Source organism: Falco naumanni, chromosome 8 (assembly GCF_017639655.2).
Source record: "Falco naumanni isolate bFalNau1 chromosome 8, bFalNau1.pat, whole genome shotgun sequence".
Lineage (NCBI taxonomy): Eukaryota > Metazoa > Chordata > Aves > Falconiformes > Falconidae > Falco > Falco naumanni.
Genome location: NC_054061.1, coordinates 44,816,629 through 44,843,242, shown reverse-complemented (window position 1 = coordinate 44,843,242; position 26,614 = coordinate 44,816,629). Strand labels below are relative to the sequence as shown.

The window sequence follows — 26,614 nt, the reverse complement described above, 5'->3', positions numbered from 1 at the left end:
GCTTCCCAATTATATAAGTCTATTAACATTAGTAGGTACTGCGATTATAGAAATAAGGATTTTTCTTCTTCCTTCAAAATTTCACAGTACTTCAGAATTCTTAATTTTTAATTGCTTGTTTCTGGGTACTCTTTGTATCAGCTTATCATTCTTAAAATTTGGAAATTGTTCTTAAACTAAGTCCTGAGGAAATAGTTGGTGTTTCACATAATGGAGAGTCACAACAGAGCTATACGTAACATCTAAAAGCTATGTTATGTGAGGGAAAAAAGAGCAAAGAATTGTAGTAGGAAAAAAGGGAAGCTAGAGGAGAATTGTGGCATACTTTGTGTGCTTGCTTGTGAAGGGTAATGGTACACAAGACATAACAGGAAAGGAATTTTTCTAAAATGTTACAGATAAAATGAAGGGTGAGTGTTTTGCTATTGTTACGAACTCTGATGCAGTGGGTTCGCTGAATGGTACTTGAGTAGCGATTGGGTGGGAAGCTCCATCATTCTGTTTAATCCAGCTCCTGTTATCTCTGCCCTAACAGATAATGGAGGATTGCAGGGGATATCCCTGTTCTTAGGCATTGCGAGTTCAATATATGGAAAGGAAATTGAATGTGTCTATCTCCTTTTGCTGTAGGCACTGTTAAAGTGAGACGTCTGAAGACGGCTTCTTTCAGGTTCAGGCTTCTATGAATGCATTCTGCAGAGATCGTCACTTTATTCTGTCAGTTATAAAGCTTCCTGGTTAGGAATTAATTTGTATTCCAGGTTTATGCTTGTATGTGAGATGTATTTTGAAATGACAGTATTTACAATTATTTTAAAGGATATTCTGTTTCTCTGATACTAAACCAAGATCATCCTTTGAATGAAATTGACTTTTGCATCTGAAGAACCATTCTCGCATCTCTGCTTTTTGTGGCTGACATGTGACAAATTAATATCATAATTCTGTATTTGCCACCTCTGAATTCCTTTCAAAATCACTACATTTTTTCTGTATTTTCTATATAATACATCTATGCAAGAATGTTAGCAGATGTAACCTTGTTTAAAGTATCTCAGTTCTGCTTTATGTATCCTTTGACAGAGAACGACTAGATAAGCTAATGAATAGTGTGGCTTGATTTTTTTTTTTCTGTAGGGAACAAAATTTATACTTGATTCTTTAGCAATAAGAAGTATATGTGTGAAGTGATCACTATGAGCTAATGATCTCCTATGAAGAGTACTAAATTCAGATCAATTATGTACAATTTCTAGGAAAATGCACCATCTACAGTGATAATTCTGTTTTAGCAGCATCTACTGGAATAAGGTGTTTTTTTTATTTAAAAAAATCATTAAAATTCTTAATTTCCATTGATAATTTATTTGATGCTAAAATAGATATCCCATCATTTACTTCGATAAACTGAGCTCAAGAACTTGTAACTGGATGGAATATTCTAAGTCATCAAGCTAAGTCCTTTATTTTTACAAGGATGAAAACACACAGTAGTTTTAATAAACCAAATTTGCTGTTAAAACTAAGGCTTTTTCTTGCAATATTCTGGAAAGGCCACAGTGTGTGCCTGCTCTAATTACTTTGATGGATGTGTGATTTTATTCTTGACCCAACATTACCCTTTATCTTCTGACTTAGGGTTTATCTTTCTGTAGCTGTTCTTATGTACAGTATTGGGATCCCTTCTGGATGTTTTTTTTGTTAGTCAGAATTAGCTGAATTTCTCTAGAAAAGTTATTTATGATTATCCTAATAAGTTACCTGTGCATACATTCAAGTCTAAATTTATGTGTTGAACACAAGGAGTTCGATTTCTATGCAGCGTTCCAGAGATGATGTGGCAACTGTATGTGGGAATATCGCTGCTTCCTTATCTTGCACGGAGGCAGCTTTCCTGATGTATCACAAGTTGCATTTTTCTCTACGGTGACTGTCTTGCATACACAGCTCAGAATCTTGTGATCTGCTGTTACACTTAAATCCTTGCCTGCCTTGGTCATGTCTAACTGTCCTTATGTCCAAATGTTCTTACAGTTTCTTTCTTTCCTTCTTTCTTGTCAAGTACATGACTGTGTGGTTCATGTTATATTTGAAGTGTAATATTTTTTCTGTATATGTAGTTAAGTGTAACTTTTTCTGAACCTGTTGATTTTTAATGAATGTTATGCAATGTATGTATTTTCTTAAAACAATGTATAGTATTTTCCTATACTTGCATTAAACTATCTTTTCTTTCTCAGTAGAAATATATACATAAATTAGTAATATAATGACAACCCTGTAAATTTCATGTTGGTAGAATTTTTGTGGTTTTTTTATGTCTTAATTTTTAAGTGCTGTCTGCTTACATTTATAATTACAAGGTAATGAATTGTGTATATTCACTGAGAATTTATTATATTTTGTCGTTGATGGATATGAAGAATTCAGTTCTTTTATAGAGGAAGAAACTAGATTGCATAAAGGTTAAGCACTTAAATATAACAAATACTTTTTCTAGTGTAGTGTCTTAACATTTTTATATTGGAATTTTATTTTAATAGTTGGATCATACAATTTTCTAGACTATCAAACACAAAATACCATTGGTATTGTGAATAATTTTTTGAAATCTTTATAACTTCTGTATTTTCCTTTGTAGGTTGATTTCCTATCAAGAGTTTTTGGCATTTGAATCTGTTTTGTGTACTCCAGATGCAATATTCATTGTTGCTTTTCAGTTATTTGACAAGAGTGGCAATGGAGAAGTAACATTTGGTAAGAATATCTAAAGAAAAACAGTTTAAGAAAGTAATTATAACAGTATAAATCATAATAATGGTTCATCACCATTGGTGCATAGAAATGCATATTGTGCAGTATTCTACTGATTTCCTAAGAGTTTGCAGTAGACCTTTTTTTTTTCTTTCACGTGATACAAACTTAAGAAATACACAGAAACAAAATAATTTTGTTTGTCTTCTTGAATCAAAATTTTTTGTGTTCCTCAAGTAGTTAATACACTGCTGTTTTATTCATTGTCATCCTAAGTAAAATTCTGTGTCATGGGCTTTGCACTCCTTCAGTGATAAAGGTTTTTTAAAATGTATTCTGAATCTCCACATATCTTTGAAGAATTATCATTAGATACAGTAGGAGCTCGATACAGAAATGAATGAGGTCTAATCTTTGGAACTCATAGTTTAGTGTTCCTTTTCTTGAGGAGCAAATCTTACTTTAATGTTATGAGTATAACTTCTAACTAGATCATATATTTGAAAAATCAGAAAGAAAATATGGCCTGTATGATTTTTAATTTTTTTTCCCCCTAAACACATAAATCAGTAATTGGACAAAATTTTTTAGGCTAACTATATTGCTTTATGATGTTGCTAGGTAACTGTTATTAACATTGCAGTTTAAGGAGGACTAGGTTTTATTTTTGAAACTTCATATGTTTATGAAAATTAGATTAATCAATGCTAAGAATTTTAATAAAATGAAATGAGAACTAAATGTTATTTTTATCCAAAAGAATAAAGCTCTCAATAAAGAAAATACAAAATATGCTTGGATTTGTAACCACTTGCTGTTTGTACTATTTCATTCTTATGAAAATTGTTGCAACTTACTGAAAAAAATGCAAGGGTCTTTGTATGGAAACAAACTGCTTGACTTACGATATGTGTTAAATTACATCGTTAACTGAAGGGTCAAATACTAAGCAATTTGGATACACAACATCTTGAAAAGAAAATCTTTTAGAACTTAAGTAAAGGTGAAGTCAGTAAATGCAGTCATTAGGAAGCTGACAAACTACTACAATCAGTGTTACCGTGTTAATGATGGTATATTTAATAGTCTCGCAGAACAGGGATGTGCACTTTGTAGCTCTCATGAACACACTTGAAATAGCTGGTTCCATAAATGAACAAGAAGTAATTTCAGATTGTGTAAGATTCCTCAGTCAGACTAAGAATTGTTATTTTTATAAGCACATCATTAAAGGCTAAAAGAACAATAAAAACAAGATAAATGGTAAACCAGAAAATGGCATGACTTTTTCAATATCTTTCTCACTGATTTTTTTTTTTAATAAGGCTGATAAATCTTGAGTAGGGAAATCTTTAGGGAATTTAAAATTTGCTATTGGTTTCTTGTTTTTACGAAGTTAATTATATTGCGATTATTACTATATTTAATACTATGTTGTAACATATCAGTGGTACATATTTTTATGGTACAGTTCCCATGTTTACTGCTGTTATTTTGCTTTTTTTGCTGTTGCTGTTCTTTGTAACATGGGCTACTTATTTTTATTTCATAGGCATATCATAAAAATTAATGCACATGGAAAAAAATGTGAATGATAATATATGACATGTTCAGAATTTGGTAACTTTGCAGTCAGTTTTCAGGTCAGTCTTGTGGCCTATAGAGGCAGTTTTATAAATGAGTTGTGCACTTTTTCATTTTTGCACCACATAAACAGAAAGACACGGAGTTGAGCTTCAGGTGAAAACAGGACAGTATATAAAATCAGGTCTTAAAGTTTGACATTTTAATGAATTATTAGAAATATACTGAATTGGAATAAGTTTAGCCAGTTGGTGTGAGAATTGCTGTCGGACAAGTGTGATGTATCCAGTCTGCAGATAAACCATGTTGGTTATGGGAGCAACCACAAGTAAAGATTTTCCAACTAAGATGCAATGCTATGGGGATGTGATTGTGTTGATTCCAAAGCTAGTCTTGCCAGAAGTGACACTGATTTACTGAGGTTTTTCTGCACTGTGCATCTGGAGCAAGGGGTGGAGGGACTGGAGAGTAGAACACAGAATCAACTTGGGTCTGTCAGGCCAGTAACTTAAATCTGTCACTGGCATTGCTGGATGTGAGATAATGTCTCAAAATCATTTGGGCATGACTGTATAGTATTTTCAAGAAATACCCCGATCTACTCAAATCTTCAGTTATCTGTAGAAAGTTAAATGTACCTGTTGATTTTTTTTTTTTTTTATAGCTGGCTCTGCATTTGAAAGCAAGTTGCTTCACTCAGGTTCACATCTCCTTTTTAGGTTTTATTTTTATATTATATTTATGGACTTGGACCATACTTGAGCACTTGTAGTCCTTGTAGTCCTCTTGAACCTCAGTCTGCCACTTGTCTCTTAAAAAATTTTAACTTCAATGCAGAAAGTAATTAAATTGTGTTACAGAAGAACTTAAGTCTTGTGAGTTGAGAAATGGAAGGGGAGGGAGAAAGATTTTATGATTCTTTAGAAACTATTTGGTAGAAATACTTGTCAGCTATGCTATTCTAATCAATGTCTTTGTGCAGTATCTTATATTAATCGGGATTGTTGAAATGGGAAGCCTTCTGTCACTTTAATGTCATCTACTTTCTTACTGCTTTGGGCCATTTTTCCAGTTTTAGACATCCAGAAATCCAGTATGAATGACTGCCATAAATGTGCAGATAGCATGTCCATTGCAAGAACATCACGTTGGTCCTACTTTGTATGAGCAAACTGTACAGTGTGCTCTGTACTCTTTTACATGTTTCAGCTGCACTGGACTTGCTGTCAGCTTGGTGAATAAAATTACTATTTTAATAACCCATTGATACAAGTGACAGTGTAGTTTAAATGACTTTTTAATCATGGATAGATAGAAAAAAAGCATTTATTTTCCTGAATCAAATGCTTGTATGTCTTCCTAAATGATTTCTAGGTGACTTTTATGGGAGATGTGTTGCTGGTGAGCCATAAACTATTTGAAAGGTAACAGCAAAAGCTGATAAAGAAAAGTGATTTTTCTTTTTCCATGCATTGTCTTGTTACGGGTTGCTATCTGTAGCCAGAGAAGACTGACAACCACTTTGCTTTTTATGATTGTGGGATGTGACTAAGCTACTTAACATGAGTGAAATTTAAAAACACTCAATAAAATTAATGCTGTTGTACTAAGGAAACTTCTTTTTATTGATAGTCTTTTGACCTGAATTCAGGTTAAAGCAAACCTGAATATTAAATCTGCTCATGATATTTGATTTGCTTTGATGTTGAAGCAGATAATCCTTACTGTAGTTAAAAGGTGAAGTCTGCGACTATGACTGAAACATCTCTTAAAAATAGGTTGTCTAGCTCGAAGTAAAATGACTCTTTGTAATTTATCACTTTGTAGAACCGTACAATGATCTGGACTGTATCACTTCTAATTGGAATGTACCATTTCAAGGCTTTTCCCAGTTGTTCTTTGTAGAGTCACCACAGAGAAGACCATTCTCTGATAAACTGGAGAATTTCAGAGACACTTTTTTAGTTAAATACCCATGCTGGTATGGATAGAAAGATAGAGCTAGTACAATGAGATTTTGAAAATTTTAATGCCTTCATGTTTGTGATTCTCTATTGAGAATTTTTACATTATTTTGGAGATGATTGGAAAATATTTATGGAACTGAATATAAAGCTTTTAAAAACACCTTGCAGCTCAATCTAATTAAAAGTATGCTTGAGAATGCAAAATGCATAATGGCCTCTTCTTTAAAAGCACTGGGGGGAGTAAGGAAATTGGATTCTTAGTAATGCAACGATGTGAAAATTACCATGATCTTGGTGAACTGAAATAATAAACATGAATGTAATAGTTTCAGAAATTAAGTATACAGTGATACTGAAATCTCTTCCATCTATTTTCTTAAACAAATTTTAATCTGGGATAAAAAGTTTCCCTTAATCAGGACGTAGAGTTTGAGAATACTGGAAGAAGATGAGTGAGAACAAGAGAAAGGAGTTGAATATATGTTGTTATAGTTCTTTGCTTTTTGAGTATTCTTTTTCAGGAAACACAGATCACTCCTAGTACTCGCTTGTCCACCATTTCCAAAAGAGCAATTGGATTGAAAATGCTGGGATTTGGATTTAATCTTAAATATTGTTTGCAACCATAAAGGCTGGAAACCTTTTAAAATGTAAACAGAAAAAACTAATGATCACATGGGTACAGATCTGAGGATATAAGAAAAACATTTTTTAAATCAAGTGTGCTGTAAACTAGAACTGCTATTTTTCTTGGCCTTGTGGTAGCCATATGTTAGTTACCTGTTTTCCAGATGTCTTTTGCTTAACACATGCAGATAATGTAGGAAACATCACTGTATGTTGTGACTTTCTTTTGTCCTCATGTTTTTTGTTGTTGTTGGTTTTTTGTTTTTTTCTTTCCTGTTACAGGATTCTTTCAGGTTTAAACCACAGTTTTGAGCACTTGCGAGCAGTGGAGGATGGGAGCCCCTCCTTATTTTTTGTAATAATATAGTACTAAGTTCAAAGCTGCAGTACAGCAAGAGGGAACAGAAAAGGAGAACTCCATGTTAAAATTATATATATTGACAATTTGTCATTATGCCTGTCACTAATCTTAACCTTGAACTGAATCACTAATCCTTTTAAAAGAAGAGTAGAAATACAATGTAACTATTTTTAATTTAGCTTTCTCACTTTTCCTGCCACTTGCCATTTTGCTCTCACATCAAAGTAATTACTGCATTATTTACATTTGGATCACTCTTAATATACCTCTGTTGCACCAGGTGCTACAAAGAAAAGTCTTTTTGCCTTTGACTGTGATTTTTCATTTTATGCTTGAAAGTAAAAACATGTAAAATTTGCTGTTAGCAGAGATAATGAAAAATAGCAACACAGAACATGTTAAAATTCATTATGTACATTAAGGCTGAACATGTACAAATGGGACTGTAGAAGACTAAGTAGACATTAAAACAACCTTGTTAAACAACAAATCTTTAGCATATTTATACTGCTACTTAAAACTATCATGTTTATATTTTTGTGTCTCTAACAAGCATGATTGACATTCCATCACTGGTGAGAGGGAATGGCAGGCTGCTAACAGGTTGGTGGCACTAGAGTTGGGTGAGATTTCTACTCGGCTTCCTGGGGAGCTGTTAAGTCACAATATAGAATAGGTACTTCCTCAAGGCTTCCTTGGGGTACTGAGCTCATCCCCACCATGGGCCATAACAAGACATCTTAGTGTTTATAACTTGAAATATTCTCCTTGTATGAAATTCAGTATTGCCTAAAAACTTTGTTTTTCTTGTATCGTTTTTCTGAGCCTGATAGGTAATGGTGTTTGATGGAGGTTGAGCCAGTCATGTGTACGCTGCCTGCAGATAGCTGCTCCGGCATCTGTAATTTGTTTAAAATGATTGGGTGGGGAAATTCTGAAGCAATCTTGAGAGAATGTGTGTCGCCTTAGAGGTAATGTACTAGTGCACTAGAGTAGTAGGTTTATTGTTCCTGGGGCTGATGGTAAGTTGAGTATGTCATCAGGCTGCTGACTTGTATGCCTGTTTGAGAAGAAAATTCATTGCTATAAGCCTGGAAAGAAAGTTATCAGCTCAGTAGGAAAGAATTCCACTGCGGTAAGGTGAGCAAAGAGTAGGAGAAGACATTAGTAAATGAGCAATATTTATTGACAGGGACAATGAATGCATTCTGTAAAATGTCATACTGAAATGAAAGGGTTTAAAAATAATTTGCTGTTTGCCCCCTGCAGAATAGCTCTGTTGGAAATTTTGAAGTACTTGTAGTTTATCTTAATTTAGAAGCATTACTAGTTTTGACTGAGGGAGATTTTGAAAAAAGCAAAAACCCCAGCATCTGTACCTTAATGTTACCCATTTTCTTTGTTGTCAGTGCTTTGCTTCTGCTGTGAAAAAAAATATTAAAAAAAAAGACATTTGATCATAATTTAAAGTGGTGAAAGTGTAGGTGATGATCACATAATGTATAATTTCTGAAATGTGATTGTCCGTTCGCTGCTTCTCATCCCACAAGTTGTTAGTTGTCATGATGGCTATTTTCTTTAATATTAGAGAACAGCCAACAGAATTGGATTAAAAAGATGTTTTTGATATATTGTAAAGAAAGCATTGCAACTCAAGTAGTAGTAGTAAATTTTAGTGCTTTTCTAGAGATGTCTGAGAATCCCAAATGGCTTTGGAAAATTGCATTTAGTTTTAACTGTGTCAGTTATGCACAATTGGTACATGGTTTTGTTCCTGTACCCCAAGTCTTTCATAACCAAAGCTAACACAAAATTAATTAACCATTAGATAAAACAGTATATCCTTAATCTCATAGTACTGTAATACGTGCAGTATACATTACTGATTGTGATTGCCTGTGGAAGAAAAATGGATAAGGTACCTCAATTTTTGGAGAAGCAACAGGCTAATTTGGATGCCATTTATTAAAGCTAGTTAACCACTACTGGAATTCTTCAAGTACCAATGCACTTAACGATTGGATAGAAATTTATTAATTAATTTACAAGTTTTATCTGCTGAAGAATCTTGACTTGTTACAAGTTAATGACTAATTGTAAATGTTTCTAAGAAAAAAAAATCAATAGCTTAGGAAACTGATTCTTGGTTGTTTAAGTAGTATAAAGTTAAATGCTTGGATGAGAATTATGAAAAGACCAAGGCCTTAAGTCTAGTTAAAAATAACTGGAAGATCTGTCTATATTAGCATGTATGAATATTATATGAAAAAAGTGAGAGTCTTTTAACCTTTCTCTAAGGTTAAAAGAAGTAATCATTGGAAACAATTGAAAATTTCTGGCTGCTTCAGCATGTTCTTTCCTAAGTTCTCATTAGGGGAACTCCGTATGTATTAGAGGTTAATGTTACAGATGTGTAAGAAGTTGCTAGTTGGCACCCTGTTTGTATATTGGTAGCCAGGCCAACAGCCAATTAAGCAGCCCTGCCTTCTGCACTGATCACAGTTCAGCGCCGTTTTGCAAAGTCAATAGTGAGCTGCACTTACGTGTTTGTGTTTGTAGTACATGGAAACTCTAGGTAGCTTGCTCTGAAGCAGCAGTGAATCAGTGGTAGGTAGATAATTTAAATTTACATCTCCTGCATTCCTTGATTCATTATTATCAATGATGAATAAATCTGCTACAGACAAAACTTTCAAATGAAGTAGGCAAAATAAAATAGTTCAGCACTAACAAGTGGGGTGCTTCATCTCTCATTTTCTTAATGCTCACATTGCATATTGATAGCGATGAATAGATGTGGGCAGACAGTTACAAGTAGTCAGGGTAGTTTTTGAAGTTTCTTGTTACCCGAGCAACTCCTTTAGCCTACCTTGCAGTGGAAACTGTGGTTTAAACTGCAGTTTTTTGACTATGGACTATGTTTGACCTTTAAGTAAGGGCTAAATTACAGTTAAATCACTTCCTAGCCATTATCTGCCCTTTGAATATGTAATCTCAAACTAACTGTGAAGCTGGTGATGTAGCCAAGGAATCCTACTTTGTATGTCCCTGTTCTGAGACAGGTTTATTTTGAACATTTTCCTTCTTTTACTCACTCAAAAGATAAAACCATATAGTGCTTTGCCTCAGTTTGGTCTAGAACTAGTGGAATGGCTGTAGAATTTAAATAATCAATCAATTAGTCCTTTAGTATAGGGAAAGCAACATATTTATTCCAAGTAAATAGCTCTTGATGTGAAGTTACCAAATGGTACTAAAGTTCTTAATGCATTTTGTCTTTTTAGCAGAACTGTTTACACTAAACATAGAAAAGGTGTGTTTTCATCTAAAATATTTTGTACTTTAAGCTATATGCCACATTTTATTGTGGTTGTTAGCAGGTCCTAGGTTAGTTGATAAAAACAAATCAATTCAGGTACTTGGAGGTGGGTTTTGTGAAGTGTTCCTGTGCTATGGGTAGACATCGGTTATACTGTTTATGTGTATGGGTGGGTAATCCGCACAGAAAGCAGGCTTGTTTCGCAGCATGGCGATGCTGTGTATGAATAATGCATGCTTTTTTTTCAGATGAGGTTTTTGAATTCAGATAATATGTTTAGCATTGAGATTTCAATTGCACAGTATACATACGGAGAATTCCATATTCTGAAATGACAGTTTTTTTCTTTACTTCATTTAAAAGAGGACATCTCTATCTTCACTTATCTTAAAACATTTTAATAACTGAGACTACCAATTACGTTTTATAGGATTTGATTTTTGTGCTAAGGCCTTATCAAAAGCATCTAATAAGGTGCTTTCTGCTGAGTTAATGATATGTTTTAGATGTCATTTCTTATACCTATCTTCAATAGACATATTCAGACAGTGTGATTGTAATAATCAAGTTTCAATCAAACCGTACTTAGTATGACAAATATTGCGTGAGATTGTAATGCAGGTATTCGTGCTCTTGATAAAGGGCTAATTTGACTCCTACCAGAGACAGAGAACCACTATTGATTTTTATATCAGAATGCAAAATAGCTCTTATTTGTCATGTATGAGGGAAATTGCTTCTTAATTAAAACTAAATAAAACACGCACTCGAAGGTTTTATGCAGTAATACAAAAAGTATCACGTCGTGTCGCAAATGTGTTCTTATACAGCTCTGTAAAGGTTTCGTTAGCAATTATTCTTAACAAACTAAACCACTTCTTAAACAGCTGTTTAAAACATAATTTGTTTGTATCCTTCCTGGAACGTTTGTAGATTTACTGTACCCCAAAGCTCACTTGTTCTTTTTCCCTCCCCCAAAGCAAATGTCAAAGAAATATTTGAACAATCTATTATTCATCACCAAATCCCTTTCAACTGGGACTGTGAGTTCATTCGACTGCATTTTGGACATAACAGGAAGAAGCATCTTAACTATTCAGAGTTCACTCAGTTTCTTCAGGTCAGTTATTAACCTTCTTCCAAAGTAGAACTGAAATTCTTTTAAATTTCTAATAATAACCTAATACCATTGTACATTTCGAGTTTATTCTGGTAGTGATAATCATTATCTGATACTAACTCTGACAGTTCTAATGAACTGTTACTTCTCCATACCAGTTCTGTAAGCAGTGTGTACTTGGTGTGCTTTAACTTGAATACCATCCTATAAAAGAGTGGGACCAAATATACTGTTTATGAAATTAACTGTTTTACTGATTGTTGTTAATCTGGATTGAGGGTCTGTTTTTTTCTGTCATAGGAATTTAATAGCAAAACTAACCTCTACCAGAGAAACATAACATCCTTAATATAATTGGTTGTTATTAACCATATAACCTCTCACATAAAGGTTTTAGCTTTTTCAACATTTCTTTTAGTTTTATAAACGTTATCCTATGATTACCCTTTTTTTTTTTTTTTTTTTTCCCTCTCACTGGCATGCATGCCACCACACATAGATTCAGAGTTTGGTCTTAAATGCAGCCAGCTTCACAGGAGGCAAACCTGCTTTCCTGAGATGTTGCTGAAGCACCCTCTAGGGATCAGGCTTTAAAGGATTTTACTCATAGAACTGGACTTTGTGCTGAGCCAAAAAGTTGCAGTAAAAACATACTAGGAATTTAACGTTATACTAGAAGGAAGTAAAGGGAGACATCAGTTATAAAGGATGGAGAAGGAGGAAAGCAGGAGAAAGGTACATTAAAATTCACGAAAAAGGAGTTAGCAGAATTGTAGGTAATTGCATAAATCCTGAATTCCATGAATTAACATGCAGTGATCATGTTATAATTTAACAGTTTTTTCTGTCCGGTAGACCTGGATAAATACAGGTGTTGCACTTCCAGAGCTGGCCTTTGGTACAAAGCAGTTTTGGGCACATGTCTTAAAAGTAGGGACTAATAGATGCGCTTTGATATAATCTGTTATTATTGTCCAGGATAAAAATAGATCATAGAATCACAGAATGGTTGGGGTTGGAAGGGACCTCTAAAGGCCGTGTAGTCCACCCCCCCTGCAGTGAGCAGGGACACCTTCCACTAAATCAGGTTGCTCAGAGCCCTGTCCAACCTGACCTTGAATGTTTCCAGGGATGAGGAATATACCACCTCTCTGGGCAACCTGTTCCAGTGTTTCACTACCCTAATTATAAAAAATTTATTCTTTCTGGCAAGTCTGAATCTGCCCTCTTTTAGTTTAAAGTCATTACCCCTTCTCCTGTTGCAGCGGGCCCCACTAAAAAGCCCGTCCCCACCTTTTCTTATAAGCCGCCTTCAAGTGTTGAAAAGATGCAGTAAGGTCTCCCGGGAGATTTCTCCAGGCTAAACAATCCCAGCTTTCCCAGCCTCTGTCTTCACAGGAGAGGTGCTCCCTGCTGATCATTTTTGTGGCCCACCTCTGGAACTGCTCTGACAGCTCCATGTCTTTCTTGTGCTGAGCTGTATCTAGATCAAGAGCAGATTGTAGAAAAGCATACCTAACTAATGGGATCTGAAGCCTATATTGTAGATTGAAATACTGGAGTTTGGCACAGTCTTTCAAGGCTGTGGTATAACTCGATGTTACTTTCAGGAATAAACTGTGTCCTACATTTGATACTGCGTTATTTTAAGTGATCCCAGGCACAAACTTGGGACACTAGTGTAGAAGCAAAACATATTGCTGGTAAGAAGAATCTTTTTGTTGGGAACCCAGAGCAAAGTGGTAAATTTCTGTTCTGTTTTTGTGTTTATTGTTCCAGGATACTGTCATGTAAGATACAGTAACCTCTTACTGCCATAATATAATAAAAATCCTTAGTAGGGAAAGGTAGTGTGGGCTGCAGTAATTTCAACATGTGCACAAATCGGATATTGTTGTCCCTCCTTTCAGATCAGGTTGTTTTTCTTATTTGGTCTAACAGCATCTTGTGGGGTTTGGGACTTGTATCAGAGCAGGTTTGTTGCACCTTGATCTAGAAAACCTTCATCTTGAGGTTATAAGAGTTGAGAAATTACTGTAAAGGTGATATAAGCTAGATAGTTTGCCCTCTTCTTATTGTCTGTCAGAACATGGTTATTATTTTAGCTGCTTCTAGAGTTCTGAATGACAGCTGAATCTGCTTTATTGTGTGCTTGAATAGAAGGAAACAACTTTTTCTGGACATAGAATTTACAACCATCGTTATTATCTTGGGGTTAGGTTACTGCAGTGTGCTTTATATGAAGGTTTTTACAGATTGTATAGGAGTTTTGAAATGCCTGAAATGAGTGACCATTTCTGACATTATGGGAGGTAGCTGTTGGGGGCAATCTAAATCTATATTATGTAATTTTCACTGTCCTCCTGTTTATTTTCAATGAGTTAGTTTATAACAGTCCAGTCATATTTCATCTTGGATGTGTAAGAGATCAGCTCACTTTGAGTCTTTAAGATCAATATCAGAAGTTTCTCTAGCAGTTAAGTATTTAATAAAGGAATAGATAGTAGACAGGACATGTATGTGAAGTTTATTTCTCAGATCATTTGGTAGAAGTGCATATTTCCGTACAGTTGAATTGAGGCTTTTCTTTGACAGAGGAATGAATCTGTGGATAGAATCGGTATGCAGCTTCGTGTTTTATTTGAGCTGGCCTTTAAGTTTAAATTGCAGTTGTGCTGTGGTCTGCATGCACAGCTGTATTGAGGCATGCTGTAAGAATATGAGATTAGTGAGAGCTTTTTGAACAGTGAGTTACAGAATTTGCTTCTAACCTGCCATTTCTGAATATTCATTGTAGGAGCTGCAGTCAGAACATGCAAGACAAGCCTTTGCATTGAAGGACAAAAATAAAAGTGGTATGATAACTGGTCTGGACTTCAGCGACATCATGGTTACCCTTCGCTCGCATATGCTAACTCCATTTGTGGAAGAAAATTTAGTTTCAGTAAGTGTGAAGAAAAGTCCTTGAATTTCAGCGTTTAATAGCTGTAACATTTTAAGATGTTACTACTTCTCTCCCACTTTGTTTTCTCCTACCTGTTTATCACTGCCTTAGCGCTAGAGATTATCACCTTCATAACAGAGTGGCCATGGTGAAACATGGCAGTAGTCCTTGGCTGCAGCAGTGGAAAAGTTTGGTAGTCTGGTTAACATGCCTGAAGTGCTCTTGGAAACAGTCTGAATGTCTGTTATGCTTTCCACTAAAGCGGGGCAAGCTGTACTTGGTGCAGGAAAAAAATTAGTTTGGGAAAAAAGCATCTAATTTTCATAGTTTAATATGTGACAGATCTCAAAAGGTAGTGACCACTTAGTTTTGTCCTTTTATATACATCTGCATTCTTTTTCAGATCAGAATTTGGAAAATCAGTATGTAGATTGTAGAGGTAGGATGGTTACAGCTGTGGTAGTCTGGCAAGATCTGTAGGTGAAGTAATGATATAAAAGTTATAAACTAGAAGTATATAGTATAAAATGTATATAAGAATGAAAGTTATATAAAACATAAAGCAGTAACTTTTATCATACTATTTTACCTATAAATCTTGCCTTGCCTAACTAATAAGGCATACTATCTTCCATAAAATTTGTAGTACCTAATTTAGAGTTTGAAATAAATGGTCGGTGCTGTATGAAATGCAAGAAGTCAGTGCCTTTATCTAAAGTAGCATTTACATGCATTTCTCTATTAGAAACAGAGTATTGGAAAAATACTCAGTGACGCATTTAGTGTGTGTATCAGATAAATTGAATAATAATCTACTTACATGATTATTTCCAGATTGTTTCCTAATGTTTGATTTTTACCAAAAAATATTATCCTGTCTAATAATTCTCCCTTCATGTTTCTATTAAAAATACCTTTAAATTACAGGAATAGAAAGATCTTTAATTCTTTCCTTATTTGCCCAAATGGATGTTTCTGTAATTTGTAATAAGATGTTGTAATAGGGTTTAAGGCACTTAACTGCATTCATTTAATTTTTAAAGGTAGCTGGTGGAACTGTTTCACATCAGGTCAGCTTCTCCTATTTCAATGCATTTAATGCCCTTTTGAATAACATGGATCTTGTTAGGAAGATATACAGTAATATAGCAGGTACAAGAAAAGATGTTGAAGTCACAAAAGGTAAAGTATATTTCCTACATTTTATTATTTTTTTAGTTCTGTCCAGTTTGTAATCTGGTGTTGCATATGTATTGGGGCAAGTCAGAAGCTGCAGTAGTATGCAAGGTTAGGGCCACTGTGAAAGTGTTTAAAGGGTGATTTTCATCCTCACTGGTAAGTAATGATTTTCAGCTAGCTCATTAAGGAGAAGAACTGGGATTCTGGCAAGAGCTGTGTTGGTCTTATTAGTTGGAATGGATAACTGCAATTCAGTATATTACTGAGAAGTTTACCGCTCCTTGAAAGGGATGCATGGTTGCTTAGAGATAGGAAGTTCCTAGGGAATGTGATAGAATGGGTTAATTTCAAAATCCATCATCAGTAATCTCCACATTTCAGCTCTAATTACTTTATCCATGATTAAATCCTTTTTAGAAAATTTGTAATAGGTAAGCACTAAGAAGTTACAAACTGAGTGGTTTTACATATGGTTTATGTCTATTAGGACATAGCTGATCCCTGTGCATATGAAAGTTTGCCGTATTTCAGTCTTGCCACAGGCATGCGTGGATTGCTTCTGTAGTGATTTTATGACAGATTTTATCACCAATTTTATTACCTGTATGTATGGGACCAGCCAAGCCTATGTGTGGTAAAAAGCATGCAAAGTTTCTTACCCCCTGGCTTCTTTATTTGGCTAAACTTCATGTGCTCTGCATACCTTTGACTCTAAAGGTAAGCATAAAATGCCTGTCCTTATCCTCCAAATTGTGCTAACAAGTTGCCTAGCAGTGTTTATTGGTACAGATGCATAAATACATCTAACTTGGATGTGTGTTGTGAAAAAAAGCTACTGTGTTTTCACTGCTCAGACTTGTTTATTGTAAGTTGCCAGTTATGTTATGAACATGTCATGTAATTTGGCTAGATGAATACCTAAGCTTGGGGTCATTCAGAGCTAGCAGAGAAAGAAATCTGCACATGATAGCAATAGATGAGTCAGTTGCCCTTAAAGCTGTGAATAATGGACCATTATTCTGTTCTGTTCTGTTTTGCAGAACTTCAGAAACAAGAATCACAAGTTGTGGGTGTGGTTTTATTAAGCTTGATAATATGAGGATTTTTGTTGATTTTGAAATCTTGCTGTAAATCAGCTGTGAAGTCAGACTTGCTCTGCGTTGCAAAGGCCTGTTTTGAGATAGATGTTCTAAAGATATCTTTTCCCTTTGCATTATGGGTTTTGCTTCTTGGTGATAGATTTTATTTTTATGATATTAAAGTTACTTGTGAGCATTTAAAGAGGAAATTTGACAAATAACACAATTGCTTTATTTCTCTTTCCCTTTTAAATCCAGAGGAATTTGCCCACTCTGCAATCCACTTTGGACAAGTTACACCACTGGAAATAGATATTCTCTACCAACTTGCAGATTTATACAATGTTACCGGGTAACATAATGATTAATTTTATAATTTTACAATCATTATTTTGCTATTTTCTCTGTGAAAACTACTAATTTTCATCTTAATTTTAAGAAAATTTTTGTTCCATTTTATTCCATTACAGTAATTTATTCAATGTAACTTAACTTTGCTGTATGCATGGGTTTTGTAAGTGAATTGTGTATATCAAGTGTATTGTAGGTATACATATAAAATAGAAACATACATTGCAGTGGTCCCAAAAGGCTACAATACACTGGTATTATTAACACTTGTATTGATGATGTTTTGCATAGGTCTTTAACACATGTGAAATCTTAGGTAGGAATTACTTAGAAATTATTTAATTGATTTATTATATCTCTTATTACTAGTAATCAAGAACTTGCTTCTGAATAATCCAAGCTCCCTTTATCTCCGTTTGCAAGCCACAAGAAGAGAAAGCCCTTCTAACTCTAAGCATTCTTTATTGCAGTGTAGCAGACTTCTTAGATGTGCATTCAAATATGGCAGGTGTTTTTTTTTTTTTAAACTCAGGATGTATTCTGTGGGATGTGGCCAGGAATACTGTATTGAATATGCTTGATGTTTTATCTAACAGTAATTTGCTTCTCTCTGCCTTGTGTAAAGGCGCTTAACTTTGGCAGATATTGAGAGAATAGCACCGTTGGCTGAAGGTGCATTACCTTACAACTTGGCAGAACTCCAGAGGCAGGTAGGTAGAAGCAGGATAAAATTGTTGAAATGAATGTTTACATGTATTTGCGTACGAAAAATACACTTTAAACAGGTTCCTAACAAGTGCAACATGCTGTATGTATAGCTATAAGGGTAGAAGCGGGGCCAACTATTGTGTCTAAACAAGGTGTTAGGTGTCCTATTGAAGGATGGTCTGTTTAAGAGATGAGCAGGTATAGATACTTGGATTCCTTACTGTGAATATATTTATTCACTCCTGAAAATGCATTTTACTTCACTAAGTAACTCTGTAACTACAAAACTATTTTTAGATATTGTGGTGGGTTGACCCTGGCTGGATGCCAGGTGCCCACCAAAGCTGCTTTACCGCTCCCCTCCTCAGCTGGGCAGGGGAGAGAAAATATAACAAGAGGCTTTGTGGGTCGAGATAAGCACAGGGAGATGACTCAGCAGTTACCATCCCTGGCAAAACAGACTCAACTTGGGGAAATTAGTTTAATTTATTACCAGTCAAAATCAGAGTAGGATAAAAAGAAAATAAACCCTAAACCTTAAAAGACCTCCCCTGCTGCTTCTTCCCAGGCTCAACTTCACTCCTGATTTCTCTGCCTCCTCCCCCCAGCAGCACAAGGGGATGAGGAATGGGGCTGTGGTCAGTTCATCAGGGAGGGCTCCTCACACTCCTCTCCTGCTCCAGTGTGGGGTTCCTCCTGTGGGAAACAGTTCTCCATGAACTTCTCCAATGTGACTTCTTCCCATGGGCTGCAGTTCTTCATGAGCTGCTCCAGCCTGGGTCCCTTCCATGGGTGCAGTCATTCAGGAACAGACTGCTCCAGCGTGGGTCCCCCATGGCGTCACAGGTCCTGCCAGCAACCCTGCTGCAGTGTGGGCTTCCCGGGAGGTCACAGCCTCCTTCAGGCATCCACCTGCTCTGGCTTGAGGTTCTCAATGGACTGCAGGTGGATATCTGCTCCACCATGGACCTTGATGGGCTGCAGGGGCACAGCCTGCCTCACCATGGTCTTCACCAGGGGCTGCCGGGTAAGCTCTGCTCTGGTGCCTGGAGCCCCTCCTGCTCCTCCTCCTGCACTGATCTTGGGTGTCTGCAGAGTTGCTGCTCTCCCATAGTCTCACTCCTCTCTCCAGCTGCAATGCTGTTGCACAGCAACTCTTTTTTCGCCCCCTTAAATATGCTGTCCCAGAGGTGCTACTACTGTTGCTGAAGGACTCAGCCTCAGCCAGTGCAGGTCTGTCTTGGAGCCAGCTTGGAGACACTGGGGAAGCTTCTGGCATCTTCTCACAGAAGCCACCCCTGTAGCCAGCCCCTGCAACTAAAACCTTGCCATGCAAACCCGATACAGATAGTAAAAAATATGACTCTTAAATGCAAGTCTTACAAACGTGTTCTTTTTTTAAAAAAGGCATGAATGATTGGCTTAACCATTTATCTAAAATGATCACTGAATTGTGCGGTAGTTGTTGGCTATCTGACCTAGGCAGTAGAATGGGAATTCAAATTTGTTGGGACTGATGAAAAATATTGGTGTAGAATGTTAACGCTCTATTTCACCAGACCTTTATTTTATATTCATGTTTGCTAGCTTTGCTTTTATCATAGTTGCCTTATTAAACATACACATGTATAGTACAGCATAAGACTCCCAGCCCATGCGGTAGGATTTTGAATGTAAGTTGTTTCTTACTGCAGTGACTCTTTGTACAACTGTAAGAACTATAAGATTTAGGACCAAATATTATGCATGTGTTTAGCTTATATTTAGATTTTCCACCACAGTTAACTGGGTACCGTACTGTTTACCTCCAGCAGTGTATCTTTCAAGTTTGTGCTGAAAATACATCTGGGTTTTGGCAGCTTATCTTCATGCTATTTTTGTTTCAACATATAATCTGAGAGGTTTCCTTTTGCAGGCAGATCTGTCTAATGCTAGCTAAGCTGTGAATTAAATTTTACCTTAACCTTCATCTAAGTTTGAATCTGAAGTACTGTTGATATTAAAGCTTGCAATATAATGGGGCATCTGCTGTGCTGCTAATAGAAATATTCTATTCTAGTCCATTCCATTGCAGAGATATTCTAGGGAAATACTTTTTTTGAAGCCTTTTGTAGATGACTGCTCTCACAAGAGTAGTTCAGGGGGAATTAACTCAACTGTTAATAATGTAAGGATAATGCGCTCAAGAAAAATCCTTGAAACAGTTACACAGCAGATTCAGAAGAGAAGATGTGCATACATACCACGAATTACATGGTTGCGTAATCATAAAATATATAGACTGGTTGCACATCAGTGTTTATTATACAAAACAAAACCCCAGGATCTGATCTTGAAAGTTTCTAATGCACAATCTTTTACTTATTTTTACTGCTGGAACTTAATGAGAAATGCAGTTCCACACAAAGCTGTACATTCTTGAGTAAGCTTTACAAGAAAATAAAATGGTGTTCATCTGATGCAGTGCATTTTTCTCCAAGGATGTCTCTATATCCCCTTTCCCTCTGTAATATACGAAGGGAAGTAGAATATAAGTCTTAAGATCCTGTATGAGCATATCCCATAGTTCTGATTAAATCCATCTTTGTGTACTCCAGTAGATAAATGTAATTTTTCATCCTGAAGGTTCACATTTTCTTACAATGTCTAAACAACTCCAGTTCTCTCTCAGTCTGTGCTAAGGGTTTATGGGGTGCCTACCAAGACACGTGAGAGCTGTCACTGCCAAGTGGGCATAGCCTGGCTTGAGCTGGTGTCTGCTCCAGCGTCCCACACCTCGCTTGGTACACAGACAGCTGATCTTCTTAGGAATCAGCTGCTGAACGGCCACATCTTGCAGCTCAGCATTTTTGTCCATCTGATGCTGGTGATGAGTTGTGTTAAAATTCTGGTCCTGAATTGCAGTGATTCAGCAACTGATTCCCAAGTAGCTCAGCCATCTGGGCTGTTGGGGCAGGAGGACACGCAGCTGCAGCAATACCTTTGTCAGCCACTCCAAACTGTGCTGTCTCCTTCCAAACTGTGCTGTCTCCCATACAATGGAATTGAGATTCTCTACCCTGGTGATGCCAGCGACAGATAGTTCTCCTGCAGGGTGGTCTGAGACAAAGAGACAGTGCAGTGGCAAAATCACCAGTGCCTTGTTCACCACACCAATGTTCTGTATTTGCCAGTGCAGGAGGGGTCCCCAGGGCTCTATCTGAAAATGAAAGCTTTTGTTTATAAAGCCTTTTTATTTCTCAGCTTGCTTTATATGTGCTCTGCAGAAAGGTTCCTTGAAGCAGTTACATCCAATACAAAGTCTAGAACACGTATTGTGACAGGGAAGTCTTGCATTAGCTCAACTGCTATGGTTGAAAAATTGTCCTATTCGGAATATAGCAAGTCTTCCACAATGAGACTTAGAGTGTATTTTGGTTACTGTTATTACAGGTGGATTTGATGATTCAGTTCTCTTTCATACAAATTGGTCTGAAATGCAGTGTCTGGTCTGTCCTTAATGTTACCACTGTCTTGTCCTTAGGCAATTAGACATACCTGAGCCAATGAAATAAGTGTCCAAAACCTACTTAGTGGTAACAGTCTTCCTGTGGATTCCTGATGACAAGAATGACAGAATGGATTGATGCAGAAATGTGTATGCAATGTTTATCCAGATTAAAAAATATTTTTGATGAAGTTTTGTAATTACATTCCTAACTGCCAACTTTGGTTTTAATGAAATCAATGTCTTTGTACTCACCTTTCTGAGTAGACACAATACTGACTTGTTTTGTTTGACACTTCAGAATTTCCTTTGTAGCTTGGCACTGTTAGAAAATGAGCTCAGATAAGTGTCATGCATCACTAGAACAGAATATACTCTTTTCACACTCTTGGAGTAATATGTTGTATTTTCATCCTAGTCTACATTCTGTATTGAGAGGACAGCAAAAAGGAAAATAACCTAGTGTTCTTTGATTTATAAGGAGAAGTCTTTTACTAGATCTTATCCTAAGTGAACCTTATGTTCCTTATTTAATTGTATTGACAAAATGGAAGATATCCCTTTGTGGAAAACAGAAATGTCATCTTAGCGAGGTTCTACTGTCCCTGGAAAATGAAACTAAGTCTGTAATAACTTTTATATGATTGTAAAATTCCTTGTTAAAGGAAAATTAAATTTTTACCTAAATTCACTCTATGTAGATTTGGTGGAAATGGAAATTAGCCTGCTTTCAACCATGTTTACTTTATTGTCAGTTTTTTTCATTGTGTAAGATTTTCTTAAAGCCTAGCAGCTGAATTATCCTATGGGGATGACAGCTACAGTAATTTTCTGTTTATAAATATTCATGATTTGAAAGCTATAGCATTAATTACATTCATTTACATATCCATCTGAACACACAAGTAAATTGCAAACTTTGTGAACACTTACTTAATAATATAAAATTGACATTTCCTTCAGAAAGAATTTGATTTTTAACATCCAGCTATGTATTCATTAAGATTAATGTCTGAATGTGATGATGGATTTTGCTGAGGATTGTGTGGAGCTTAGAAGAAAAAGAATAACCTTAAAACAGCTAAAAGGAAGCAGGTGTGCTAAAACAGGAGAGAAATTTTGTGGAATGAAGAACCAGTCCTGCATCTAAGCCTTTTTGGGGTATTAGTATTGCACATGTCTTTTATTTACATGAATCAAAAGAAATTGCTCTGTATGTTCAAATTTATTTTTGTGGTTATTTTGTTTCTATTGTGATATATTTTTGGGTTTTTTTTTTTAGATAGGAAAGTTTAGTATTTTGAGAATAGTGAGGACATTCTTCAGATTTATTGCTTCTATTTGTAAGGACAGTATGTTTGATTTATGCTTTTTTGTGCTAGTCTACATGTGCAGTTTGTAATGTTGGTGCTACCTGGAATTTCTCTGTTGTTCTCTATATTGTTGGGGGAGGAAAATACCTTGTGGAAGGAAATGGTGGTAGCTGTATCTTTTTATTTTGTGGGAAAACTGTATAAAAATATAATTCATGTTTTTTTACAGGTAATGATTCCATCTTAGTCTCATAAGCCTTTGTCCTACAATGTGTGCATACAGTGTAACAGTATGCAATAAAGGCAGCTTTTTGCACGTCCAATGTAATACCAGTCCAAACAGAGTAGCTTACACTGAGGTACATGCTGTCTTTCTGTGGGTATTCCAGTTTTCAGAACTTGAGTAAGCTGAATGTAACGTAATTAAGTTGTATATATTAAGTAAACAACTTGGTGAGTTAGCTCTGAAATGTGCATGCAGTGATCTTTGTAAGAATTCATTATGTGCATCAGAGCAAAGATTCCTGTAGCAGTCTGAGATCCGCATATACTCCAGCTGTGCTGTCTGGAGCACATCTGCTAGTGATACAGGGTGCTTTTAAGAAGTTTGTGTTTGGGAGATGAACTTTAGTATCTGCTTTAATATGGAATGTAACAGTTACTGTCTTGGCCACTTACATAGCCCAGACAAGTTATACTGCATAGAAAAAATCTTTAATCCCCTTAGTTATATTTGGAAGAAAATTTGGCCCATCTTGCATACTTTATAGTGCAAGTTTGTGAACGCTTACATCTTGTTTATTAGTTACCTTGTTTCTAATAACCATCTAATAATATGATTATGAGTCTTTGCAATTATTTTCTCTGCAGACTTGTATTTATTTAGAACACATACATTTATGGTGGTGTATCTTTTAATCTGAAGTTAACAACTGCCTGAAAAAGTTTTGTGGAGAACAGTTTTGGGAGTAATTGACCTTTTACTTGTTTTGAAGATTGGAAATGTTGTATTTATGCTATGTAGTAATGTGTATATATAATCTTAAAATATATCCCATGCTGATAGATGCTGTCTGCGAGATACTGAATTGCTTTTTGGGATACTGAATTTTATTTGATCCAAAAGGGGGTTCCATGCCTTACAAATTCAAAGGCAACAGAATGGAAAGTAGCAAAGGTGATTTGAGTTTCTGTCTACTTTTGCTTGACCATAGTTGTTTCAGTTATGCTAGGAATATGCAAGGAAGAATATTTTCTGGAAGGAGTATTTGAAACATGTGCTTCATTCATTGGGTGTAATGGAAGTTACATAGTAATTTCTGGTTTGTTTTTTTCTCAGTTGTAACATAAAGCTACCACCTTTTATCACATTCTTTCTGTAACGCTATAGAAGTGAATTCACAGGCATCTTTGTTTTCCCATGCAGATTTTCAAGCTTATTTTTTTTTATTTTTTTCTTTTGTTTTCCTCACACAGCAATCTTTTGAAGAGTTAGGCAGGCCTATCTGGCTCCAGGTCGCTGAGTCAGCTTACAGGTTCACTCTGGGCTCAGTTGCGGGAGGTGAGTAACATTTCTGGTTTCTATTTTTCCAGCGTGGATTAGTTTAACACTGTCTTTCCAGACTACTTGGTCTCATCTAATGTGCATTTTTTGTTATACATTGAATGTATATGGAACCACTTTTGGTTGTGCCATTCTCTTTCTTTCCTTACTGCTTCTGTTCTAGTGTCTCTCCACATTCCCCTGAAACTCTCCTCCAGTAACAGATTTCCTTACTGGTAATTCGGAATGGTTTTCTTTGTTTTACATACCTTGTTTTATATAGTAGTGTAATCCATTCTCTTTGAGACCTTTTTCTACGTTTTCAGAATTGTCCTTTCTTTCTTCCAACATATCAAAGATCTTACCAGCTTATATATACTTTGTGTTTAAATAAACATTGTAGAAAATCATCGTAATAGTTATATATTACACCAACAATGATGTTGCAGAAATAATACTCGAGATGTTTTTTTACAGCTGTTGGTGCTACTGCGGTATATCCCATAGACCTGGTGAAAACTCGTATGCAGAATCAGCGCTCCTCTGGCTCAGTCGTAGGAGAGTTGATGTATAAAAACAGCTTTGACTGTTTTAAAAAGGTTTTGCGTTTTGAAGGCTTTTTTGGTCTTTACAGAGGTAAGCGAATAAAAAATAGATAAGTCAGGGATTTTCTGCCTTTTTTTTTTTCTTAAATAACCTCAACAGCTAGTTTCTTATGGGAAAACCAGGAAACTTGATATCATGTACAATTTTACTTCTGTTTTATAGAGCTCAGTATGCTTCCCTTGAGCACTGTTCATCATAAACAATTTCCGGGAAAAACTGGGCATTTTTTTTGTTGTCAGTGATTTGTTCCTTGCTGGTTAGTTTTTTTTAAATCCTAATTTCTGGGGTGTGAGTTTTGTGGACATGATTGTTATTTCACAAACTGGGGGCAAACATCCAGAGCAGATTAGCATCTGAGGAATAAAGATCTTTTTTACTGCATTATTTTTTTTTAAGAGACAAAAGACAGTCATTCTGAAATGTACTTATAAATTGGATGCCAGATCTTATGCTCATACTTTTGCAGGCAGTTGGACTTCTTTTTCACAGGGTAAAATCATAAAACGAATTGCAACTTGCTGTTGTATTACGTTGCTCTATTTTACTTTAAAATATCAACAGTAGAACTAGTAAAAGTTGTGATTGAAAAAAATAAAAAAACTTATCTAAAATACAGGCTAAGAATTCAAAGCAACTTTTTATTAATTATATGAAACTGAAAGCTATCTCACGTCTTGTTTTAGCTTAGGAAAAGATTCTGGAAGAGTTTTTATCACATCAGTAAGGTGACTTACATTATTTCCAGAGGCTAGCCAGTCCTCTGAAATTGATATGTAGTTGAATTATCTATTTTTAATTGTCATTCACATAACTGAATAAAGTGCAGAATTGTCATAAGCATCAGTAAGGTATTTATTAATTGACACGCTGCTTTTTTTTTTTTTTTTTTTTTTTTTTTAGTTGGAGCAAAAATTACTGTTGTGATGATCACAGCCTTTTTTTCCACTTTGCAATGTGTTCTGTCAATGAAGATACTGGGCAGTGGCCCTTAAGGACAGTATCTGAGAAGTTTTTGCATGTAGAAGTCTGTGGATTCAGGCTGAAGAGTTTTTTGTAATTTTGCAGGATTTTGCTGTGTGAGTGAGGGAGGAATATGTCAGTGAAAATATTAATGAAACAGCTGTAATCTCTATAAATTACATTTTACTGGTCAATTGTTTTCCTTTTTTGTTGTTAAATCTCCTGAGAGAAAATATTCCTTATGTTATGAGACTGTTTCTACAGTGCTGCTTTATAGTACTGTTTTTTTTTTTCTTATCTTGCCTACCCTCCCCACAACCACATGGTTTTGCACAGCAGCTTCTAAAACTGAATGTTATTTATATTTTTGTTTTCTAACCTTTCTCAAACACTTTAAAATCAAGAATTATTTTATTGATGAGTTGAATGGACTTGTTTGACAGAGTGTCAGTTTGTTAAACTTTTAATAGTCTGTTTAATAATTGCCTTTAAGGTTGTTTAGCACAGGAAGTTCTTGTTGTTTCGAAAATGTTACAGTTAATGGTCAGTGTGTGACTAAGGTCTTGGACTCGTAGAATTAGATGGTCTGTGGGAGTGTATTAAACTAAACAACAGAAACATTTATGGAGTCGACTGTGGGTCTGTTACTGGGTTTTTATATTCCTGAGCTGGATTATCCTAATTGTATTGTAATAACTACAACGTACAATTG

General features: G+C 35.6%; 1 protein-coding gene across 1 annotated transcript in view; it reads left to right on the top strand.

Moving 5' to 3' along the window:
* SLC25A12 (solute carrier family 25 member 12) overlaps positions 1–26,614 on the top strand; it is a 53,448-nt gene that overhangs the window by 8,786 nt on the left and 18,048 nt on the right. Inside the window, exons 4-11 of the mRNA XM_040604185.1 lie at positions 2,642–2,757; positions 11,593–11,732; positions 14,530–14,676; positions 15,720–15,858; positions 17,193–17,286; positions 17,911–17,995; positions 24,270–24,354; positions 24,814–24,972. Of these exons, the coding sequence (XP_040460119.1) occupies positions 2,642–2,757; positions 11,593–11,732; positions 14,530–14,676; positions 15,720–15,858; positions 17,193–17,286; positions 17,911–17,995; positions 24,270–24,354; positions 24,814–24,972 (965 nt within the window). The remainder of the gene's footprint in view (positions 1–2,641; positions 2,758–11,592; positions 11,733–14,529; positions 14,677–15,719; positions 15,859–17,192; positions 17,287–17,910; positions 17,996–24,269; positions 24,355–24,813; positions 24,973–26,614) is intronic.